The sequence below is a fragment of the Microcaecilia unicolor genome, chromosome 3 (genome assembly GCF_901765095.1).
Source record: "Microcaecilia unicolor chromosome 3, aMicUni1.1, whole genome shotgun sequence".
Taxonomy (NCBI): domain Eukaryota; kingdom Metazoa; phylum Chordata; class Amphibia; order Gymnophiona; family Siphonopidae; genus Microcaecilia; species Microcaecilia unicolor.
Window position 1 is genome coordinate 105,475,800 of NC_044033.1, and position 22,150 is coordinate 105,497,949.

Here is a 22,150-nt window from a genome sequence, read left to right on the forward strand (position 1 = left end):
CCAGTCAGATTATCAGCTCTGTGGAGCGGCGACGACGAGGGGGGGGGTGAAGAGCGTCCAGTATACGACCTATAGCATTTAATATTTGTAACTGTAATCTGCCCTCCTACCATATTATATAAACGGAATATAAAGGCAGTAAATCACATCAAAAGAGAAAATCCTCACCAGCACGGAGCAGCAACCTGCACAAGCGGCTTCAGCTCGACGCGCTACCCGTTCCCATGGCAACCGCCCTCCTGACGTCACGACGTGAAAGGTGAAGGGTCGACGACGCAGCTCCGCCCCCTCCGAACCTAAGGCGAAAAGGAGGCGAGCGAACGGCACCGGTCTCGCTGCAGTCATGGCGTCCACGATGGCCGGGAAGCAGCGAATCCCCAAGGTGGCCAAGGTGAGAGCCGCGGGGACGAGAAACCCTGGTCGCAGTTCCCGCTTGGTTCCTAGTACCCAGAGAGCATCGCCGCCGCTACAGGAAAGGGGATGGCAGGCAGGAAATAGAAAAGGCCCAGCGGCAGGGATATCGCGATGAGGCATACTTGAGACCCTGGATCGGATAGACCTACCGCTTCCTGCCCCAGGCTGAAAACGAGGCTTTTATCTTAATCCGGCTATCTCGTGCTTTACAAATCCCTGTCACAAATAAAACAAGGTGGAAAAGTTAGAGCCTCTAACGCAGAGAAGACGCACTTCATCCATTTCTTGAGTGTTGGGCTGTACGGTCTTCAGCTCACTTACAGATCAGTGGTTCTTCCAGTAGACTGATTCGGCTGACATTTGGTAGGAACGGGTAGAGGTCAATCGCATGTCTACTGTTTTTTCAAAAATACTAGGACTAGGGGGCACGCAATGAAGCTACAAAGTAGTACAGTTAAAACAAACTGGAGAAAGTATTGCTTCACTCTCAACATGTAATTAAACTACTACTATTACTATTTAGCTCTGTAATTTGTTGCCATTAAAGCAGTTAGCTTAGCAGGATTTAAAAAAGGTTTGGATAATAGTATTTTATGTGCCCAAGTAGGTGCTTATAAAATTGCCTGGGGTATATGCACATAAAAGTAGAACCTCAAAACACATAACTGCTCTTATGTGATTACACGTGTAAGCGTTCCCGGGGGCCAAGTGGGGGTCGGATTGGCACAAGGGGGGTGTATTTTATAAAAACAGCACGTGCTCTGTGCTAGATGCTTGGAATGCCCTCCCGCGGTAACGGAATTCAAACATGCGTGGGATAAACATAAAGGAATCCTGTGCAGAAGGAAGGGATCTTCAGGAGCTTAGCCTAGAATGGGTGGCAGAGCTGGTGGTTGGGAGGCGGGTCTAGTGCTGGGCAGACTTATACGGTCTGTGCCGGGGCTGGTGGTTGGGTGGCGGGGATAATGCTGGGTAGACTTATACGGTCTGTGCCGGGGCTGGTGGTGGGAGGTGGGACTGGTAGTTGGGAGGCAGGGATAGTGCTGGGCAGACTTATATACGGTCTGTGCCCTGAAGAGGACAGTACAAATAAAAAAGTAGCACATATGAATTTATCTTCTTGGGCAGACTGGATAGACCGTGCAGGTCTTTTTCTGCCGTCATCTACTATGTTACTATGTTCTGATTTCTTCTGACACACACGAAATGACTGCCACATAGAAGCCAGGTGTAATGTTGTGTGGGAGCTTTCAGATAGGGTATTTTAAAAAGGTGCCTGTGCCTTCCGTGCCTTGACACCCTGTTGTAAAATTTCCTGCCACATGCCACTGGGAAAATGCTTCGTACATGTAGACCAGAGAGGGAAAAGATAACCTACAGCTACTCTACCGTCATCGTCACTTCTGTTATCAGGCCTTCCTCTGCCAGGCTTCGAGCCTTTCTTTCCTCCCTAAATTTTCTCCACTGTCACTCTAAAAGTGTTCTGTTATTATCACAATTGTGGCACCAGATCATCCTTTTTCACACAGAAAATGAACATTATAGTGATTTGGATTGTAAATGTGAGCCCCAATTGTTTTTCTTTTTAAAATTGTGTGTGCTCTGTCTTGACTCTATAATAAGCTTCCTGGAGTAGGGACTGTCATTTATGAGTATCTTGTACAGTACAGCATGCATCTGGTATGCACTGTATACAGTACAGTACCGGAGGGTAATTTAAACTTAGAAGAAGCCTGAATGCATCCCTGTGGGGAGAAAATAAAATCAGTCATTAGCCATATGTCCCAGGTCACCCAAAAAGTAAGTAGGAGAGGAGATGTGGATTGAAAATTTTGCCTTTCTTCTAACTTGGAATCAGAGCTCTTAGATCTTGAGTCCCCATCTGACCCAGGCTTTTCTCTTAAGAATCGTGGACCCACCAGACAGATCACAGCCTTCCATTTTTCTTTCAGTTTATTTTCTATGCTGACTAAATAGGCTTGGACAGACCATGCATACACAGTTACAGTCAGCCTAGTATCCTGTTTCCCGTAAAAGCCAGTCCAAGTCACAAGTACCTGACAGGATCCCTAAACTAGATTCCATGCTCCTTTCCTCCTAGTGATGAGCAATGAATTTCCCCAGGTCTATCTTAAGTCTGACTGTTTCTCCAGAAATTTGTCCAAACCTTTTTGAAACTCATCCTCTGACAACAAGTTCCAAAGCTTAGCTTAGCAATGAGTGAAAAAATATTTTCTCCTATTTAAATGTAGTACTTCGTAACTTCATGGAGTGTCCCCAAGTCTTAGTACTTTTTTTTTAAATTAAACAATAGATGTGGGTTTATCCACTCCACTCAGGATTTTTATACCTCTATCATATCTCTCTTCAGTCTTCTCTTGTCCAACCTGAAGATCCCCATCCTCTTTAGTCTTTTCTTATAGGGGACTCAATCCATCTCCTTAATCATTTTGATCGCCCTTCTCTGTATCTTTTATAACTCTATTATATAACCACAGTTTTGGAGCCAGATGTGTGACAATGCATATACAAACAGGCAGGTCAGTTTTCATAGCACTTTGCATGGCTATAAATTCATTCATGTTAATCAGTGGTTTGAAATATTGTTTCTTTAGCAATTTGATTGGTCTTCTCCCCCTAATATTGTGAATGTAAGTGGTTTTGGTTATTTCTTTTAAAAACAGTTTTGTTTTCTTTTGCTTAACATACCCCGAATTCTATAACACTAAAAATTGCATGTGCAAATTTGAGCATGTGCCCAATTTATGCTCGCAATTTAATGAGCCAATTCCCTAGCAATTAGTTGGTGCTAATTGGCATTAATTGAAATTTACATGTGCATGTTTCTGCATGGCTCCAAAAAGGGGCGCAGCCATGGGAGGGTCATCAGCACATCAGGGCGTTTCTGCAGTTTATGCTTGCTGTTATTTATTACATTTGTATCCCACATTTTCCTGCATAGCAGTAGGCTCAATGTGGCTTACAGGTTCTGGAGAGGAGAGTACCAACTCTGGGAATATATAGAGTGGAAAATAGAGTAACAGTAGGTTAGGTGCAAGGAAGCTGATAAGGTTCCGGAAAAGAGAATACAACTCTGGGACGAATTTATAGTAGCATATAGAGAGAAGTAATCCCAATGAGGCTGATAAGTCTCCAGGGATGGGACTACAGCTTCTAGTGAGCAATAAAGAGTGTAGGATAAGGGTAGAAGTACACTTAATTATAACTGGAGTGGTAAAATTCATACAGTTTGAAGTAATAGGATTATGTGGAAGGGGTATTGTTCATTTCTTAGATCGAAAGATGTGATGCATTGTTCATGAATTAGTTCGGGTCTGCTGGGTAGGCTTTCTGGAAGAGGTGAGTCGAGGTCTTTTCGAAATTTTAGATGGGTGTTCGCAGTTCTAATGTTTCTAAGTAAAGCGTTCTAGAGCTGGGTGCAAATGTAGGAAAAGCTGGATGCATATGTTGAATTGTAACATAGTAGATGACGGCAGAAAAAGACCTACACGGTCCAGCCAGTCTGCCCAAGATAAACTCATATGTGTATACCTTACCTTGATTTGTACCTGTCTTTTTCAGGGCACAGACCGTATAAGTCTGCCCAGCAGTATTCCCCGCCTCCCAACCACCAGTCCCGTCTCCCATCACCGGCTCTGGCACAGACCGTATAAGTCTGCCCTCCACTATCCACACCTCCCAACCACCAACCCCTCTTTCCCCCACCTGCTCTGCCACCCAATTTTAGCTAAGGTTCTGAGGATCCATTCCTTCTGCACAGGATTCCTTTATGCATATCCCACGCATGTTTGAATTCCGTTACCGTTTTCATCTCCACCACCTCCCGCGGGAGGGCATTCCAAGCATCCACCACCCTCTCCGTGAAAAAATACTTCCTGACATCTTTCCTGAGTCTGCCCCCCTTCAATCTCATTTCATGTCCTCTCGTTTTACTGCCTTCCCATCTCCGGAAAAGATTCGTTTGCGGATTGTAGTTTAGTCCTTTACAGTTTGGGTAATGCAGGTTTAGAAACGTTCTTGATGATTCGATGATGTTTCTAGTTGATAAGTTCAGTCATGTAGGGTAGGGCCAGACCATGGATTATTTTGTGGACCAGATTGCAAATTTTGAAGGTTGGTAGCCAGTGCAGTATTTCGCGTAGGGGTTTAGCACTTTCGAATCTTGTCTTTCCGAAAATGAGTCTAGCTGCTGTGTTCTGCGCAGCTTAAGATCTGTTCTTTGCAGCCCGCATATACGGCGTTACAGTAGTCAACATGTTGATAGTACCATTGTTTGAACATGCATAGTTGATATTTCAGTACCTAAATCTACACTCATCCATTTATACCAACGAAAATGTGGCATAAATCCAAGCGCGTAGATTTAGGAGCACTGGGCCATATTCTATAACTAGGCACATAAATTTCAGAATGCCCATTTCCCCATCCATAACCATGCCCTTTTTGTCTGCGCATGTTATGTTACAAGAAATGATTTATCTTGGGGGAAAGAGCTCTAGGGCACTCGCTATTTATAATTTAAGAGCAGGCGCTGTATTTATAAGTTTTAGGATATTCATTTCTCCACCAATCACCAAAGGTGATAATTGCAATAAATTCAATAAATTAAGTATATATAAAAGATACCATATACTCAGAACACAAAGAGACCGTATTTTTAGCTTCAAAAAGGTTGATTTAATATACAATTGCACACGAGAGGTAGGTTTTTAAAAGGATCTTAGAACAGAGAATTTGTGCATAAAATAGAACAAAGTAGCAGGTAGGTTGACTTACAAGTCCTTGTTACAAGCATGCTGTGGTCCAGCTGATTGATGAGCACATGTTAGGACAGGAGCTGGGCTTCTGCAGTGAGTGGATCTGAGTTGCTTGTTGCAGCTGAAGAATCTGAGTCTTGGGGAAACAGCTTTTGCTTTTATATCTTGCAAGCTGCAGGAGGATATGAACACAGAGTCCCAGCACCTGCTTCCTGGTTTGCACTGGATAACTTGCAAGGCATTATGGTTATTGTAGTCTGTTCACATGATCTGCAGATGTCCTGGCGTCCATTTGTCTGATAGTTGATGGGAGGGGCAGGTATACCTTTGACAAGCAAATGTCCTGTTTATGCTTTTCCTCTGAGTTCTTTGTCTTCAATGGGTTCTCCAGACTTTCGGTCTCTTGGGTCTTTGGTTTTCAGAGATGTCCTGATGAGCGTCCAGGTACCCACCTTAGTCAAGCTTTTGTTAGGTGGGAGGGCAGAGGAAGCTATATATCTCTCTTTTGTCTTTGTTAAGTGTTTGTAATTGACTATCCCTGCTATCAGAAGTTCCCAGAAAAAGGGATGGGGAGAGAGGGGCTTGAAATGAAACTATTTTCTCTACTGCAGTGTCAAATATATATATTTAAAAGTTTCACAAATATATTGGTGTATATATATGTATCTGATCCAACACAACGTCATGCTACACATTTAATTCTGATGATTGGCTTATACCATAACAGTTAGAAGTTTGGCGTACATCGTTACAGAATACTCTTAGCTTGTAAGGCAATAATGAGCACCAATTGGCACTGATTAGAATCTAGGCAAACAAGTTGCTAAGTGTATTCTGTAACGATGTACGCTGTTATCAGTGCTCATTAGCTTGTTAATCTTGTTATGTTACATGCATTGTTATAGAATCTGCGCTGATTTTGGTGCGGATCGGATCTCTAGGTGTTCTATATAGAATCCGGAGGAATTTGTTTCATGGAATCTGCCTGTAACCCCTGCCGGCAAATGCTAGTGAAGGCTGTCTCCCAGCTGTCAGCCATATATGCTTGATTGCCTTCAGGAGATCACTCCTTCATATATCCTTAGCTAGAAGCAACTTAACCTGCTGCACATGCCTGGAAACTTAGATCTGAGAGTGTCTTGTGGATTGCTCTTCATATAAGAAAATAAGCATTGCCATACTGGGACAGACCGAAGGTCCATCAAGCCCTGTATCGTCCTTCCCTACACCCCTTCCCGTGCACTCCGCTCCATGGATAAATCCTTCTTATCTGTTCCCTTCTCCACTACTGCCAACTCCAGACTTCGCGCCTTCTGTCTCGCTGCACCCTACGCCTGGAATAAACTTCCTGAGCCCCTACGTCTTGCCCCATCCTTGGCCACCTTTAAATCTAGACTGAAAGCCCACCTCTTTAACATTGCTTTTGACTTGTAACCACTTGTAACCACTCGCCTCCACCTACCCTCCTCTCCTCCTTCCTGTACACATAAATTGATTTGATTTGCTTACTTTATTTTTGTCTATTAGATTGTAAGCTCTTTGAGAAGGGACTGTCTTTCTTCTATGTTTGTGCAGCGCTGCGTACGCCTAAATAGTAGTAGTAGTATCATGTTTCCAACAGTGGCTAATCCAGGTCACAAGTACCTGGCAAAATCGCAAAAAGTAAAACACATTTTATGCATCTTATCCTAGAAATAATCAGTGGATTTTCCCAAGTCCAATCTTAATAATGGACTTTTCTTTTTTTAGGAAATTAGCCAAACCTTTTTAAAACCCTGCTAAGCTAATTGCTTTTACCACATTCTCTGGCAATAAATTCCAGAGTTTAATTACAAATTTTCTCCAGTTTGTTTTAAATGTACTACTTAGTAGCTTCATTGCATTTCCTCTAGTCCTAGTATTTTTGGAAAGAGTAAACAAATGATTCACCTCTACCCGTTCCACTCCACTCAGTATTTTATAGATGTCTATCATCTGTCTCTTCTTTAAGCTAAAGAGCCCTAGCCTCTTTAGCCTTTCCTCATAGGGAAGTTACCCATCCCCTTTATTGTTTTTGTGACCCTTTTCTGTACCTTTTCTAATTCTACTATATATTTTTTGAGATGCAGTGACCAGAATTGCACATAGTGCAAGCAGGCAGCATTTATTTATTTATGCATTTATATCCCACATTTCCCAAACTAGTTGTTGGTTCATTGTGGCATAGGTTGATTTGAATAGTCCAGTTACAAGGTTATTTGGTGTAGATTGGTCAGTCATTTTTGTTTTCTATTCCTTTTCTAATAATTCCTTACAACTTATTTGCTTTCTTAGCAGGTAGTGACTTCAAATACGGAACCTTGCATTATGTAGTTATAGTTTGGATTCCTTTTTCCTACATGCATCACTTTGCACTTGCTCATATTAAAATGTCCTCTGCCATTTGGATGACCAGTCTCCTAGTTTTGTCAGGTCCTCTTGCAATTTTTCACAATCCTCTTGTGTTTTAACAACTTTGAATAACTTTGTATCATAATTTTTTGTCATCAACAAATTTAATTACCTCACTAATTATTCCTATCTCTAGATCATTTATGAATGTTAAAAAGCAGTGCTCCCAGCATAGACCCCTGGGGAACACCACTATCTACCCTTCTCCATTGAGAATATTGACCATTTAATCCTACTCTCTGTTTTCTATCTTTTAACCAGTTTTTTTTTATCCACAATAGAACATCACCTCTTATTTCATTACTTTCTAATTTTCTCAGCTGTCTTTCATAAGCAACTTTGGGGATTATTTTAAAAGCATTTAGACTTACAAAGTTCCATAGATTACAATGTAACGTAAGTTTAAGTGCTTTGAAAATACGCCTCTTTGTCAAATATCTTTTGAAAATCCAGATACCCAATATTGACTGGCTTCACCTTTATCCACAACTGAGAAGGAATATGATATACAGTCTGTTCTCATTAGTCGCGTGTTCTGCATTCGCTATTTCGCTTATCCGCTGAGATGCAAATAGCGGCAGCCATTTGCAGTACTGTTTTCTTGTATTCACTGACACATACCTTTTCGTGTTTTGGGCTTTTGCTTGTTTGATTCTCGAAACTGCCACCAAGCAGCCTAGATGGATACAGATGGCTTTTAATCATTACCTCCAAAAACTACAGGTACTTGCAAAATGGAATAAATCTGATGACCAGATTAAGGCAAGAACTGTTTCCATCTGAATGAAACAGAGGCACAGTGAGAAAAAGGGACTTGCCCCAGGGATCACGTAGTCTGTGGCAGTTCCAGGATTTTTCTTTGAATAATACAGTACAGTGTGCTTCTGGAAACAGCCACCAAGCATCCTAGAGCAGCCAAGAAGGATACTATAAATGGCTTTTATTTATTTTCTCCAAAAACTACTTACAAAATGGGATAAACATATTTAATCTAATGACCAGATTAAGACAAAAACTGTGTCCATCTGGATGATACCCCCTGGACAGAAGCAAACTGTGAGTTACAAGATACATGTACCAATCGTAAGAGAAAGAAACGTGATGTGTCTTAGTGACAAAATAGGTGTGTTAGATAAGCTTCGTTCTGGCATGTCTGTTTCTGCTGTTGGCCATGAGCTGAAAGTTAATGAATCAACAGTCCGATCCATCTGGCAAAAAGAGGAAGAGAGTCGGCGGTCTGTTTGTGAAGCAGCACCAGAAAGCTCCAAAACATCTGTGGTTTGTGATGTCAGTGGAAAAGATGGAAATGCGGTTAAATTTGTGGCTAATGCAAATGGTGAATAGGAAAAAAAAAAGCACTGTGGACAGCATTGCAGTGAAGATGAAAACCAAACAGATTTCTAAACACGTCAACCAGGATCGGGAAAACGTGAAACCCTTTTCTGCTAGTTCTGGTTGGCTTGCACGTTTTAAAAGGCAATATGTGCTTAAAAATGTAAGCCTTTGTGGCGAGACAGGTTCAGCTGACAACAAAGCTGCAGAAGAATTTAAAACATCCCTGCTAGGTGTGATAGAAGAAAAGGGTTATATGCCAGAGCAGGCCTTCAAAGTTGATGAGACTGGGTTGTTTTGCAAACGGGACATATATAACGAAAAAGGCACACAAAGCCCCTGTTTTAAGGCATTTAAAGATTGCACCACCCTGTTGTTGTGCACCAACGCCAAGGGTGATTTCAAATGCAAACCTCTTATGGTGTACAGAGCCCAAAATCCTCATACTCTTAAAGGAAAAAACCTGATCTGCATGCCAGTCCATTGGAGATGGAACCACAAAGCTTGGATGATGTCCGAATTATTCTGGAAATTGCTTCAACAACTGTTTCATTCCAGAAGTTGAACGATATCTGCATTGTAAGAACCTTGCCTTTAAGGTACTGCTGATTTTTGGATAATGCAACAGTACACTGTTGTGAGACCTAGAAAATGCACACCCTGACGTTGAGGTTCTGTTTATTTCCCCGGACACAACATCCATCATCCAGCCCCTCGATCGGGGAATAATAAAGGCTTTCAAGTGCCACTACATGCGGGAGCTTTACAGCAAGACTGTGAAACTCTAGATGCCGATGAGGAAACCACCATGCTGGTTTACTGGAAGACTGTTGCAGTACCCAAGGTAAAAAAATGCTCTTTTTCATTGTTATATTCCTTAATGATACTGACTTTGTCTGACTTTGTCTCGCATAACTCCCCACAATGTAATCCATAACCGAGTTGTAACAAACTGTATTTCCATTTTTCACAACATATTGTAAGCCACACTGAACCCGCAAAAAGGTGGGAAAATGTGGGATACAAATGCAATAAATAAATAATAAATAATTGACTACATTGGGAAAGCCTTGGATGGTGTCACACAGGCACAATTATTGGGGACAAAAAAACTTGGCCAGACTGCGTAATGAACTTTGATGGATTTGAAGGTGTAAGAGAACATATGAGTAGAAACTTGTAAAACATCATGCACGTTACATGAAAAATCCCTGAAGAAGGTTTCAAGGACATGACACAAAAAGATGTTGAGGAAATTTTGGCAGAGACTGCAATAGAGCCCAGCAAAGAAGACCTGGATGAGACGGCACAACAAAGCCTCAAGGGCAGTGATAACAGAGACAGCTGAGACTCAAAAATCATGCCACTCACATTCTCTAAAATAGCAGAGTGGGTGTCAACACTGGAAAAATGTTCAGTGACATGAAGGAATATGATCCTATGTTGGAGCACAGTCTAAAACAAAGTGTCTCACAAGCTTCATTTGACCCTTACAATGAAACACTTGAGAAGGAAAGCCAAGCAGTTTTTTTTCAGGCAAGGAGGCATGAATTAATTTCAAAGTTCACACTGTGATTTACAAGATACTACACGGAGAAGCCCCAACCTATATGAATACCCTTATCAACCTCCAAACCAGAAACAGTTTGATATCTTCCTGTACTTACCTTAATTTACTCCTTCCCAACTGCAAGGGTATCAAGTACAAATCCTTCTATGCATCCAATTTTTCCTTTCTGGGTAGCCAGCTTTGGAACGCTCTTCCAAGACCAATTTGAACAATCAACGGCCTTTTGCCCTTCAGAAAAGCTTTGAAGACTCACCTATTTAAGAAAGTCTACCCTAGCAATTCAACTAACTAAAGCGCACCCACATGATTCTTACCGATTGTTTATATTTCTATGCTTTCCATAACCCTTATTGCTATCCCTAATCTTTTCTTCTCCATCTATTCATCTTCTTACGCCTACCTCCTAACGCCCATTTCCTTCTACACCTAATTCCTGTACTTACTGTTGTGCAATACTGTACAGTATTTTCTTTGAGTGTTACTACAGTACTGTAAGTAGCTCAGCAAATAAAAATATTTTTTTGCAACACACTTTCTCTGGTTTTTGTTACGTCTTGTCCAGTGCGGGAACCAAACCCTGTATTTCCTATAGGGATATGTATTCACTTTTTGTGTTTTTTTTTAGGAAAAATTGGTATAGCTGTAACCTTTCTCATAAGTACAATTTTTTGTATTTGCGAATTCGTGGTTCACAGTGTTTTTGGGGAACCATGCCATCGCAAGTACCAAGAACAGACTGCAAGTTTTAGTCATTCCACCCCAATCATGATTTTATAAATGGTAGGGGGGCAGTAGTCTAACTTTACAAACACTAAGGACCCTGTTTACTTAGGTGCGCTAGCATTTTTAGTGCGTTCTAATTTTTAGCATGCACTAAATGCTAGAGACACCCATATATTCCTATGGGCGTCTCTAGCATTAGCGAATGCTAATTTTTAGCGTTGATTAAAAATGCTGATGCGGCTTAGGGCCATAAAACAAATTGTAGAAAGTATTTTTTTTTCATGTAGCATATAGTTAAATGGAACATAAAGCAATTTTCAAAAGAGGTTTGCACAAGTTCTTGGCGGGAAAATCCGTTAAAATATTAGCTAGGCAGACTTGGGAAACCATTGGCCACTGTTGGAGGCAGGATGCTGGGCTTGATGGACGTTGGTCTGATTCAGCATGGCTGTTCACATATATATATATATATATATATATATATATATATATATATATATATAACTTTTAATGTGAGCAAGTGCAAAGTGATGCATGTGGGAAAGAGGAACACAAACCATAGTTAGTGATGCAAGGTTCCACATTTGGAGTCACTACCTGGGAAGATGATCTAGGTGTCGTTGTTGATAACGTTGAAATCCTCTACTTAGAGTGCAGCGGTGGTTAAGAAAGCAAATAGAACGTAAGGAATTATTAGGAAAGACATGGAAAACAAAAATGAGAATGTTGTATTGCTCCATGTTGCGACCACACCTCAAATACTGTGTGCAGTTCTCGTCACTGCATCTCAAAAAAGATAAAGGTACAGAGAAGGGTGTCAAAAAAGATAAAGGTACAGAGAAGGGTGACGAAAATAATAAAGGGGGTTGGACAACTTCCCTATGTGGAAAGACTAAAATGGCTAGGGCACTTCAACTTGGAAAAGAGATGGCTGAGGGGAGGGAGATATGATAGAGGTGTATAAAATACTGAGTCAAGTGGAATAAGGATAAGCAGCATAAAATCTGTTTTACTGTTTGGAATCTTGCCAGGTACTTGTGACCTGGATTAGCCATTGTTGGAAACAGGATACTGGGCTTGATGGACCTTCGGTCTGTCCCAGTTTGGCAATGCTTATGAATATTGGGTTGTTAGTGAATTATAAGCTAGTTAAATCCTTATAATCCATGCAGCAAATTCATCTATCTATCTATCTATCTATCTATCTATCTATCTATCTATCTATCTATCTATCTATCTATCTATCTATCTATCTATCTATCTATCTATCTATCGCCTTTATAAAGAGATCCAGTGGTGATTGAAGTAGAAGACTAGTTGCTACGAGATAGAAGCATAAAGGAACTTTTCTTGCTTGGGTCACCGATCAGGCCCATACACAATGCTGAGAAATTAAATAGCAGCAGTGATAAGATTAGAAGACTTCATACAACATGCAGGAGAAAAGAATTAACATGCGCTGTTCTGACAGCTAGTGGCTAGTGCCATTATGCTGCCATCTGCTGGTTAACTTAATATTTGTACAGAGAAAAGGTTTTCAAAGGATAAGACAGCAATAGCAAAGAGAACAGTTTTACATGTGAAAGACCCTTGTTTCCTCATAGATGTGCACAATGAAAATCATTTCCAAACATCTAAATTTCAGGAAATCACTTAAGACCCTGTTATTTGGAAAAGCTTATCCCAAGGACTCAGCATGTGTCTCCTCTGCTTGATATACATCAATCTAGTGACAATTTTGGATGCATCCACCTTTCCCTCCTCTCTCCTGGTTTCCCTGCTCCTTCCATCCCTTCCCCATCCTCCCCATTATTACTTATGTAGGTTTTCTGTTGTTTTAGCTTAATTTTACTGCATTGGCGTCTGCCTCTGCGGTGTGCTGTAAGCCACATTGAGCCTGACGCAGTTGGGAAAATGTGGGGTACAAATGAGATAATAAATAAATAACCCAATGTAGAAACAGATAACTGGTCAAGGGGAGGTGACTTTATATCTTTTGGAAGGCATTCAGGAAAGGACTCCCTGGTGTGTAACTGGGAACAGTATACACATGAAGGGCAATTCTGTAACAAGTCACTTAGATTTAAATGGCAACTATGCACCTAAGTGTGCAGAATATTGACATTTAAGCACCTCTGTGCTCCCAAATGACATTTTTTGTGGGTAAATTATATTTTACAAATAGGTGCTCAAATGGCATAGTGTTTTCCTAAGGAGGTGGAGCATGGCTGGGTCATAGGCAGGCTGTAAGTTACCCATGTGCCTGTTACATTTAGGTACCCCCATTTACACCAGTCAGATGTTGAGTACCAAATTGTTAGTCTCTGGCTGAAGAACTGCCAGGTTAATCATGCCCACAACAACTGGGATCGAGCCATTCACCTCCCTGCCAAGAGTCAGTTTTGGTGTAAATGGAGGCACTTAAATGTACACTCATATTGGGGGCTCAAATGTAAACTAGTATTCTGTAAGGACACTTGGGTGTCTGAGTATCTATTCAGAATAGGCCTTTACCCCATGAAACCAGGGCACCTAACTGGAGGTGCTCTGTTGGAAAATTGCCCCCTACTGACTTGTGCTGTTCTACGAAGAGAAATCTGAAAACTGTGACGTGTAGTCATGAAAATTAACTGGAATTGAAAATAACTGGGGTACAATGGTGAAACAGAATAACTGATCAGTGTGTATGACGGGTGTGGCCGTGCCCCCTCCCTGAATGCTTCTCTCAACCAGGTACCCAACAAGGAGAGACACTGGTGCCAGTTATACTTCAGACACCCCTAGTCTTAGTCTGGTGAGTCCCTGGGATTCAGAATACTGAGGGGCAGAGTATGCCACGCTTGCTAGTGATACGTGGGAGTGCAGGATCAAAAAGACAGATTATACTAGCTTAAAATGTGGGTTTGTGTTGCACAGACCTAATTTTTTTTTTTTTTTTTTTTACAACTTCCTCTTCATTATTCAGGGCTTTATTTTACTGTGAAAGGAGGGGCTCTATATGTTTGCTGCCTGTGAGCACTTGGGTCTATGGAAGTGATGGAGCATTCACGTAGGTCTTGTTTGTGGAGAGCCCTCTCCCTTTTCCCCCTGGAATATGTGCTGCCAGTATGTCTGTCCCTCAAGTTTAAGCATTAGAAACATTTGAATTACAGATGCTATATTAATGCAGGTAATTAGGGTTTGTCCAAAATTAATTGCAAGTATTGAGCAGAGAGCTGATTGAGGGTGTCTGTCAATAGAGAAACTTCTGCAGGACTAATTTTAGGTTTTTACACCTCTAGAGGCAGGGAAGCATTGTATATGTATTAACTTCAGCTTTAGCCTATAGGGCAGAACAAAAATATTGCCTGTGAAACCTAATTGCTTAGCTAGAAGAAAGTAACACTAAAACTTTGTCTTTTCTGAAGGTCAAGAATAAAGCCCCTGCAGAGGTGCAGATCACAGCCGAGCAGCTGCTGAGAGAGGCCAAAGAGCGAGAGCTTGAACTTCTTCCTCCACCACCCAAACAGAAGATCACCGATGAAGAGGAGCTCAATGACTATAAGCTGCGGAAGAGGAAGGTGAGATTTGCTTTCATGTCCAGCTGCAGAACAGGGTGCCTACATTTACACAACAGACAAGAGTAGAGGCTGCCAACCCATGTTATTCCTATGGGTGCAGCAGCAAACGGCAGACACAACCGTTTAGTAAACATGTCTCTTAGCAAATGACCAACTAGTCGGATCTCTTCCATTGAAGTAGCAAGGCTGGCCACTACATGATTAGAGGCCTTCAGTTATGTGAATGCAAAGTTTTGCAGCTGAAGAGTGAACCCAGTCAATTATGTGGCACCTTCACTAAAAAAAATAAATAACATTATATGTTATAAAGGCCTCTGTGAGCAAGTATTTTTGTAATTAATGGCTTTGTTATGTGTTAATAGATCTGCTGTGGGACTAGAATGATCTTAAATTGTCTGTCTCAGTGTAGTATGTTAGAAGGATTTTTAATGATTCTTTTATATTTGTTTGATAGACATTTTGGACATCAATGTTCAAAAGGACTTGTGCAGTTAGCATTGGTGTTAACTGCATAAGTCCTTTTTGTTTAAATCTTGGAACAGGTGAGTCGATGGAGGCATTTCTGTAACAGGACGACACCATATAGGCTCCATATCGTGGGCAGTGAGCCTATTCTATGAGTACTTATACATATAAGTGTCCATATAGCATACCAGCGTAAACACACATTAATATGCCAGCATTAAGTCCGTGGCTAACTTAAATGTTAGAGCATGTTTGCAACACTTGTGTAACTTACAGCATTGTGTAAATAGCTCATGTAAATGTCAGCCGTGCTTATGCCCCTCACCTGTGAACACCCCCTGTAATAATTAAGCGCTAAATCATTTTCATATTATAGAATAGTGCTTAGACACACGGCTGCCATTTACGCACATAAAGTGTATGCTTACCTGTGTGGGTGGCACGCAGAAAAGGTGCTTAAGTGACCTACCCAAAATTTCTCCATTATATGTAATTTCAGGGGCAAGGCCAAAAGAGATCCAGATATCTGGATAACTTTTTCTGTCTTGGGGGAACACACACGTCTTAACTTTTAACCAGATACATTTAGTATCACACACTTGGTGACCCTGCTTAAACAGATAGGGTCACTGAATATCGGGCTTAAAGGTAAGGGGATAGAATCTGCTTATGCAACTGAATATTGTCTCATTATTTATTGCAAATTGTACTGTGTTTTTGTCATTTTTGAGTAAAAGCAATTGTTTAATAAATAAGCAAGCTGGTTCTCGGTCAAAATATATGCAAAGCCTGTGTGTACACTGAACAGTTATCTTGTTTAAAACTGTATTCTTTTCCCACTCTTCCCCACCTCAGACATTTGAGGATAACATACGGAAAAACAGGACTGTGATCAGCAACTGGATAAAGTATGCACAATGGGAAGAGAGTCTGAAAGAAATACAGAGGTGAGATTTATATGGTAATAGAGGTGTGATATTACATTTTCTAAGAAAGCAAAGAGCAAGCATAGACAAAAAGCTGTATGAATGAGCTGAAACAGTTGTCTTGTAGCTGACTGCAAAGTTGGGATGGTAGAAAATCTCTGTACAAAAAGGCACAATAAAGTGGCACATCTCATTCATTGGAAACTTTGTAAACATTACAGATTCAGTGTACCAAAAAAGCACTAGGATCATGACCCTAAGAAGATTGTAGAAAGTGAAGAGGTAATGATCACCTGGGTTATTCCAATTCCAACCAATAAAAAGCTCAACACAAGAAAACCAGTCATAGCGGTAAAAGAGTAAAATACTAGAACAGGATTGATTAGAGGTGTCCCGAGCCAAGAGATTATTCTGTGAATCAGCTGGAGAGGGAAACGAATCTTAAATATCAAGAAATGTAGTCAGAGACCAAGAAAATGTGGCAGAAAGATGCAGAAATATTTCTCAATGTATTGGAGCTGCAGGCTTGATTAAAAAGAATTTGCAAGCACATCTGAATAGGTTACCTACTGTATACATGTTTAATCTTATGAACTGCAGAAGGAAGCACTCTTTGGCACAAAGCAATTACTTGGCAAGTGTTAGCAGTACATTTGAGAGACTGAGCTCATACTCCATATATCCTGGCTTAGAAGTGAGGTTCATTATTGCCATGGTATTCACAAAACTACATAGTCTAAAAATGACCGAACACTCTTGGAGTAGGGTAGAGTACAACACAGAAAAGGCATCTCCTCCCTTCTACTGAATGTAACGAATCATCTGCTTTTAACATACACACTGATAACCCATCCGACTCATACGCTTCTCAGTTCCTCACTCTAACCTCCTCCTTCAACCTCCAACTGAGCTCCACCACCCCCACTCACCAATCTGGCCACTGTCTTGACCTCGTCCTCTCCTCTTCCTGCTCACCCTCCAATTTCTGCACCTCAGCTCTTCCTCTTTCTGACCATCACCTGATCACCTTCACACTTCATCACCCTCCCCCTCAGTCCCGCCCAACACTAATCACTACTTCCAGGAACCTCCAGGCAATCGACCCTCCCACCTTATCCTCTTGTATCTCCAATCTCCTCCCATCAATCATGTCCTCCGAGTCTGTAGACAAGGCTGTCTCCACTTACAATGCCACTCTCTCCTCTGCTCTGGACACCCTTGCATCATCTATCTCCCCTCCCACAAGGCGTACTAATCCCCAGCCCTGGCTGACTCCTTGCACCCGATACCTTCGCTCCTGCGCCCAATCGGCTGAACGCCTCTGGAGGAAATCCTGCACCCATACTGATTTCATGCATTACAAATTCATGCTATCCTCCTTCCAGTCCTCCCTATTCCTCACCAAACAGGACTACTATACCCAATTGACTAATTCCCTCAGCTCTAACCCTCGTCGTCTCTTCGCCACCCTTAACTCCATCCTCAAAGTGCCCTCCGCTCCCCTCCACCTCACTGTCTCCTCAATCACTGGCTGACTACTTCCATGACAAGGTGCAGAAGATCAACCTAGAATTCGCCACCAAACCTTCTCCTCCTTTTCACCCTATAACCCACTCCCTCAACCAACCAACCCAGGCCTCCTCCTCCTCTTTTCCCGACATCACCGAAGAGGAAACTGCCCATCTTCTTTCCTCCTCGAAATGCACCACCTGTTCCTCTGACCCCATCCCCACCAACTTACTTAACACCATCTCACCTACTGTCACCCCCTACATTTTGTCATATCCTCAACCTCTCTCTCTCCACTGCAACTGTCCCTGACACCTTCAAGCATGCTGTTGTCACACCACTCCTTAAAAAAAACATCACTTGACCCTACTTGTTCCTCCAACTACCGCCCCATTTCCCTCCTACCCTTCCTCTCCAAGATACTTGAACGCGCCGTTCACAGCCGTTGCCTTGACTTTCTCTCCTCTCACGCCATCCTCGATCCACTTCAATCCGGCTTTCGCCCCCTACACTCGACAGAAACGGCACTATCTAAAGTCTGCAATGACCTGTTCCTTGCCAAATCCAAAGGTCACTACTCCATCCTCATTCTCCTCGACCTATCCGCCACTTTTGACACTGTCAATCACAATTTACTTCTTGCCACACTGTCCTCATTTGGGTTCCAGGGCTCTGACCTTTCCTGGTTCTCCTCTTATCTCTCCCACTATACCTTCAGAGTACATTCTCATGGTTCTTCCTTCACCTCCACCCCCCATCCCGCTCTCTGTTGGAGTTCCTCAGGGATCTGTCCTTGGACCCCTTCTCTTTTCAATCTACACCTCTTCCCTGGGCTCCCTGATCTCATCTCATGGTTTCCAATATCATCTTTATGCTGACGACACCCAGCTTTATCTCTCCACACCAGACATCACCGCGGAAACCCAGGCCAAAGTATCGGCCTGCTTATCCGACATTGCTGCCTGGATGTCCAACCGCCACCTGAAACTGAACATGGCCAAGACCGAGCTTATTGTCTTCCCACCCAAACCCACTTCTCCCCTCCCTCCACTCTCTATCTCAGTTGATAACACCCTCATTGTCCCCGTCTCATCTGCCCGCAACCTCTGAGTCATCTTCGACTCCTCCCTCTCCTCTGCGCATATCCAGCAGATAGCCAAGTCCGGTCGCTTCTTCCTCTATAGCATTATCAAGATTCGCCCTTTCCTCTCTGAGCACACCACCCGAACTCTCATCCACTCTCTCATTATCTCTCGCCTTGACTACTGCAACCTACTCCTCACTGGCCTCCCACTTAGCCACCTTATCCCCCCTTCAGTCCGTTCAGAACTCTGCTGCACGTCTTATCTTCCGCCTGGACCGATATACTCATATCACCCCTCTCCTCAAGTCACTTCACTTCACTGGCTTCGATCAGGTACCGCATACAGTTCAAGCTTCTCCTACTAACCTACAAATGCACTCGATCTACAGCCCCTCCTTACCTCTCTACCCTCATCTCCCCTTACGTTCCTACCCGTAACCTCTGCTCTCAAGACAAATCTCTCCTTTCAGTACCCTTCTCCACCACCGCCAACTCTAGGCTCCGCCCTTTCTGCCTCGCCTCACCCCATTCTTGGAATAAACTCCCTGAGCCCATACGCCAGGCCTCCTCCTTGCCCATCTTCAAATCCTTATTCAAAGCCCACCTCTTCAATGTCGCCTTTGGCACCTAACCACTATACCTCTCTTCAGGAAATCTAGACTGCCCCAACTTGACATTTCATCCTTTAGATTGTAAGCTCCTTGAGCAGGGACTGTCCTTCTTTGTTAAACTGTACAGCGCTGCGTAACCCTTGTAGCGCTCTAGAAATGTTAAGTAGTAGTAGTATAGAGATGGAGAAAAAGAACCTTAGTGTAACAAAAAGCATCACTTAACTAGAGGCCTTCAGCCAATAAAACACCATCATAGGTCCTGAAAAAACTCCACTTAATCTTAACATCTTATAATTGCTGCTACAAATGCTTGCTTTTTTATCCTTTTTTTTAAAATCAGTTTTGTTTATTAAAAAAAGAGTAATAAAGCAAGCATTTGTAGTAGCAATTATAATAAGGACCTATGACGGTGGCTTTTGACTGGAGGCCTCTAGTTATGCGAGGCTTTTTGTTATACTGAGGTCCTTGATTATGGAAGCAGATGATTTGTTACATTCGGTAGAAGGGATGAGATTTTGATAGTTTTTCTATACACAAACTAACCCATTAGGAGACATTACGTCTGAGAGAGAGCATTAATAATACGTGTATTTTTTATTTGGGGGGGGGGGGGGTTAATATACAAGTATTAATGTCTATGCTCTGCTCCTGCCTTTGCTTTTGATGTATATCTGGAATCCTCATTTCTTCTCCTATGTAATTTTGAGATAACATTTTCTAAAAAGAAATGTAGTAGAGCACCAAGCTGTTAAGTGACTGGTATGGGGCACCTCTGTCTGTTAACCTATAGCCCTTTTACAAAGTGTCGATAAGCCCAACATGGGCTTACTGCGTGCTATCCCAAAACTACCTTTGGCCCAATGTGGCCGGCGGCAGTAGTTGCAGCTCGAATGTGTGCCATTTCCAGTGCACTGCCTGGTTACCACCAGGTTACTGTGGGAGCCCTTGTCGCCATCTCAGTGGGTGGCGTAAGTTCTCCCCCTCACATGGCCACACGGTAAGAATAGTCTTACCTCATGGCCCTTTTTTTTTTTTTTTTAGGGGCTTTTTTACCCGCTGCATCAAAATGGGCCCTGGCACGTGGGAAAACGGCCCCTGCTGCTTCCGCAGGGCCCTTTTCCCTTGTTCCCGCAGCTTAGTAAAAGGACCCCCTAATTTCCAAAGGGAAAGAAGACTTAATGAGATCACTCTGGGGCTCATTTTCAAAGCACTTAGCCTTCCAAAGTTCCATAGAAACCTATGGAACTTTGGAAGGCTAAGTGCTTTGAAAATATGCCTCTCTGTCTATTATGTGGCACCTTAATAACTTTTAAACATAAAAACATGACGGCAGATAAAGGCCATATGACCCATCCAGTCTGCCCATCCTCTGTAATCCCTAACTCTTCCTTTTCCTAAGCGATCCCACATGCTCATCCCATGCCTTTTTAAATTCTGGAACAGTCCTCGACTCCACAACCTCCACTGGTAGGCCATTCCATGCCTCCACCACCCTTTCTGTGAAATAGTACTTCCTTAGATTACTCCTAAGCCTATTCCCTCTTAACTTCGTCATATGCCCCCTCATTCTGGAGCTCTCCTTCTGTTGAAAAAGGCTCTCTTCCTGTACATAAATACCATTGAGATAATTAAACATCTCTATCATGTCTCCTCTCTTTCTCTCTCTCTCTCTCTCTTTCAGCATCCTTTCTACACTATATCTTCAAGACATGTCAGGGGGTGGGAAAACATTTTGTTCTGGATTTATTTATTTATTTTGGGATCACTGCACATGTGTGTGACGTAGACATTTAGGCTTCTCAAGTTCTAGATGAAAATTCTTGATGGTTTTTTTTTCCAAGCCGATGGTATTTAATACTTGGTGAAATGAGGGACTGAGTTCATGCTAAGAGCAGATATAGGCCAACCAATACATCTCAGTCCTAACCTGCTATTACAGTGCTGGAGCTGTCAGCAGTAAAATTGTGCCTGATATAGCACAGAATCCAGTATAATCTATAGAAACTGCTGTAGTGTGTCCTGCTTTGCATATGCCTTTAGTAATGATCTTTTCTGTGCCCCTCAGGGCTCGCTCCATATACGAGCGGGCTTTAGACGTGGACTACCGAAATGTTACCCTCTGGCTGAAGTATGCCGAGATGGAAATGAAGAACCGCCAGATTAATCATGCCCGCAACATTTGGGATCGAGCCATCACCACCCTGCCCAGGGTCAATCAGTTCTGGTAAGCAGTGAGGGGGACTCAAGCAGACTGTTACACCATGAGAAGTGTGTGATGCTTTTTCCAAGCTCTTCACATTACATTTTCAGATGCATGGGAGAGAAACAGTATTAGTAATAAGCTAGCTTTCTGTCATTCTTTTCACCTGCTCAGTCCTGTTCAATACTGGAGAAGCATGCATACTGTCCTTACTAGAGTCATATGGTTTGGCATCTAGATAGCAGCACAGATTTTTGTCAGGGGAAAGGGAGAAGGTAAATAGTTGCTTTTTGAGACCACAGAATTTGTTTATTTTTAAAATGTATAATCTGATTTAGTACACAATGTCCTAAATAGAGTGGAACTAAAAACACATACAAATTAAACAATTAACAAATCAGACACAGTGCTCAGACTGGTAATACAGCAACCAAAACCACCCAGATAAAAATAGCCACAAGCTATACGTAAACTCAGACAATAACCAGCAAACTATTCCTGTTATGACCTCGAATCACTGAATGCCTATCGGCCTTATTTTTGAAAGT

General features: G+C 42.2%; 2 protein-coding genes across 2 annotated transcripts in view; one reads left to right on the forward strand and one right to left on the reverse strand.

Annotated features, from left to right (window-relative positions):
* CFAP61 (cilia and flagella associated protein 61) overlaps nt 1-204 on the reverse strand; it is a 676,218-nt gene extending 676,014 nt beyond the window's left edge. The window contains exon 1 of the mRNA XM_030196227.1: nt 169-204. The gene's annotated coding sequence lies outside the window, so the exon portion shown is untranslated. The remainder of the gene's footprint in view (nt 1-168) is intronic.
* A 76-nt stretch (nt 205-280) lies between these two features.
* The window catches only part of CRNKL1 (crooked neck pre-mRNA splicing factor 1), a 62,098-nt gene continuing 40,228 nt past the window's right edge, over nt 281-22,150 (forward strand). Inside the window, exons 1-4 of the mRNA XM_030196228.1 lie at nt 281-391; nt 14,655-14,807; nt 16,128-16,219; nt 21,468-21,626. Of these exons, the coding sequence (XP_030052088.1) occupies nt 344-391; nt 14,655-14,807; nt 16,128-16,219; nt 21,468-21,626 (452 nt within the window). The 5' untranslated portion in view covers nt 281-343. The remainder of the gene's footprint in view (nt 392-14,654; nt 14,808-16,127; nt 16,220-21,467; nt 21,627-22,150) is intronic.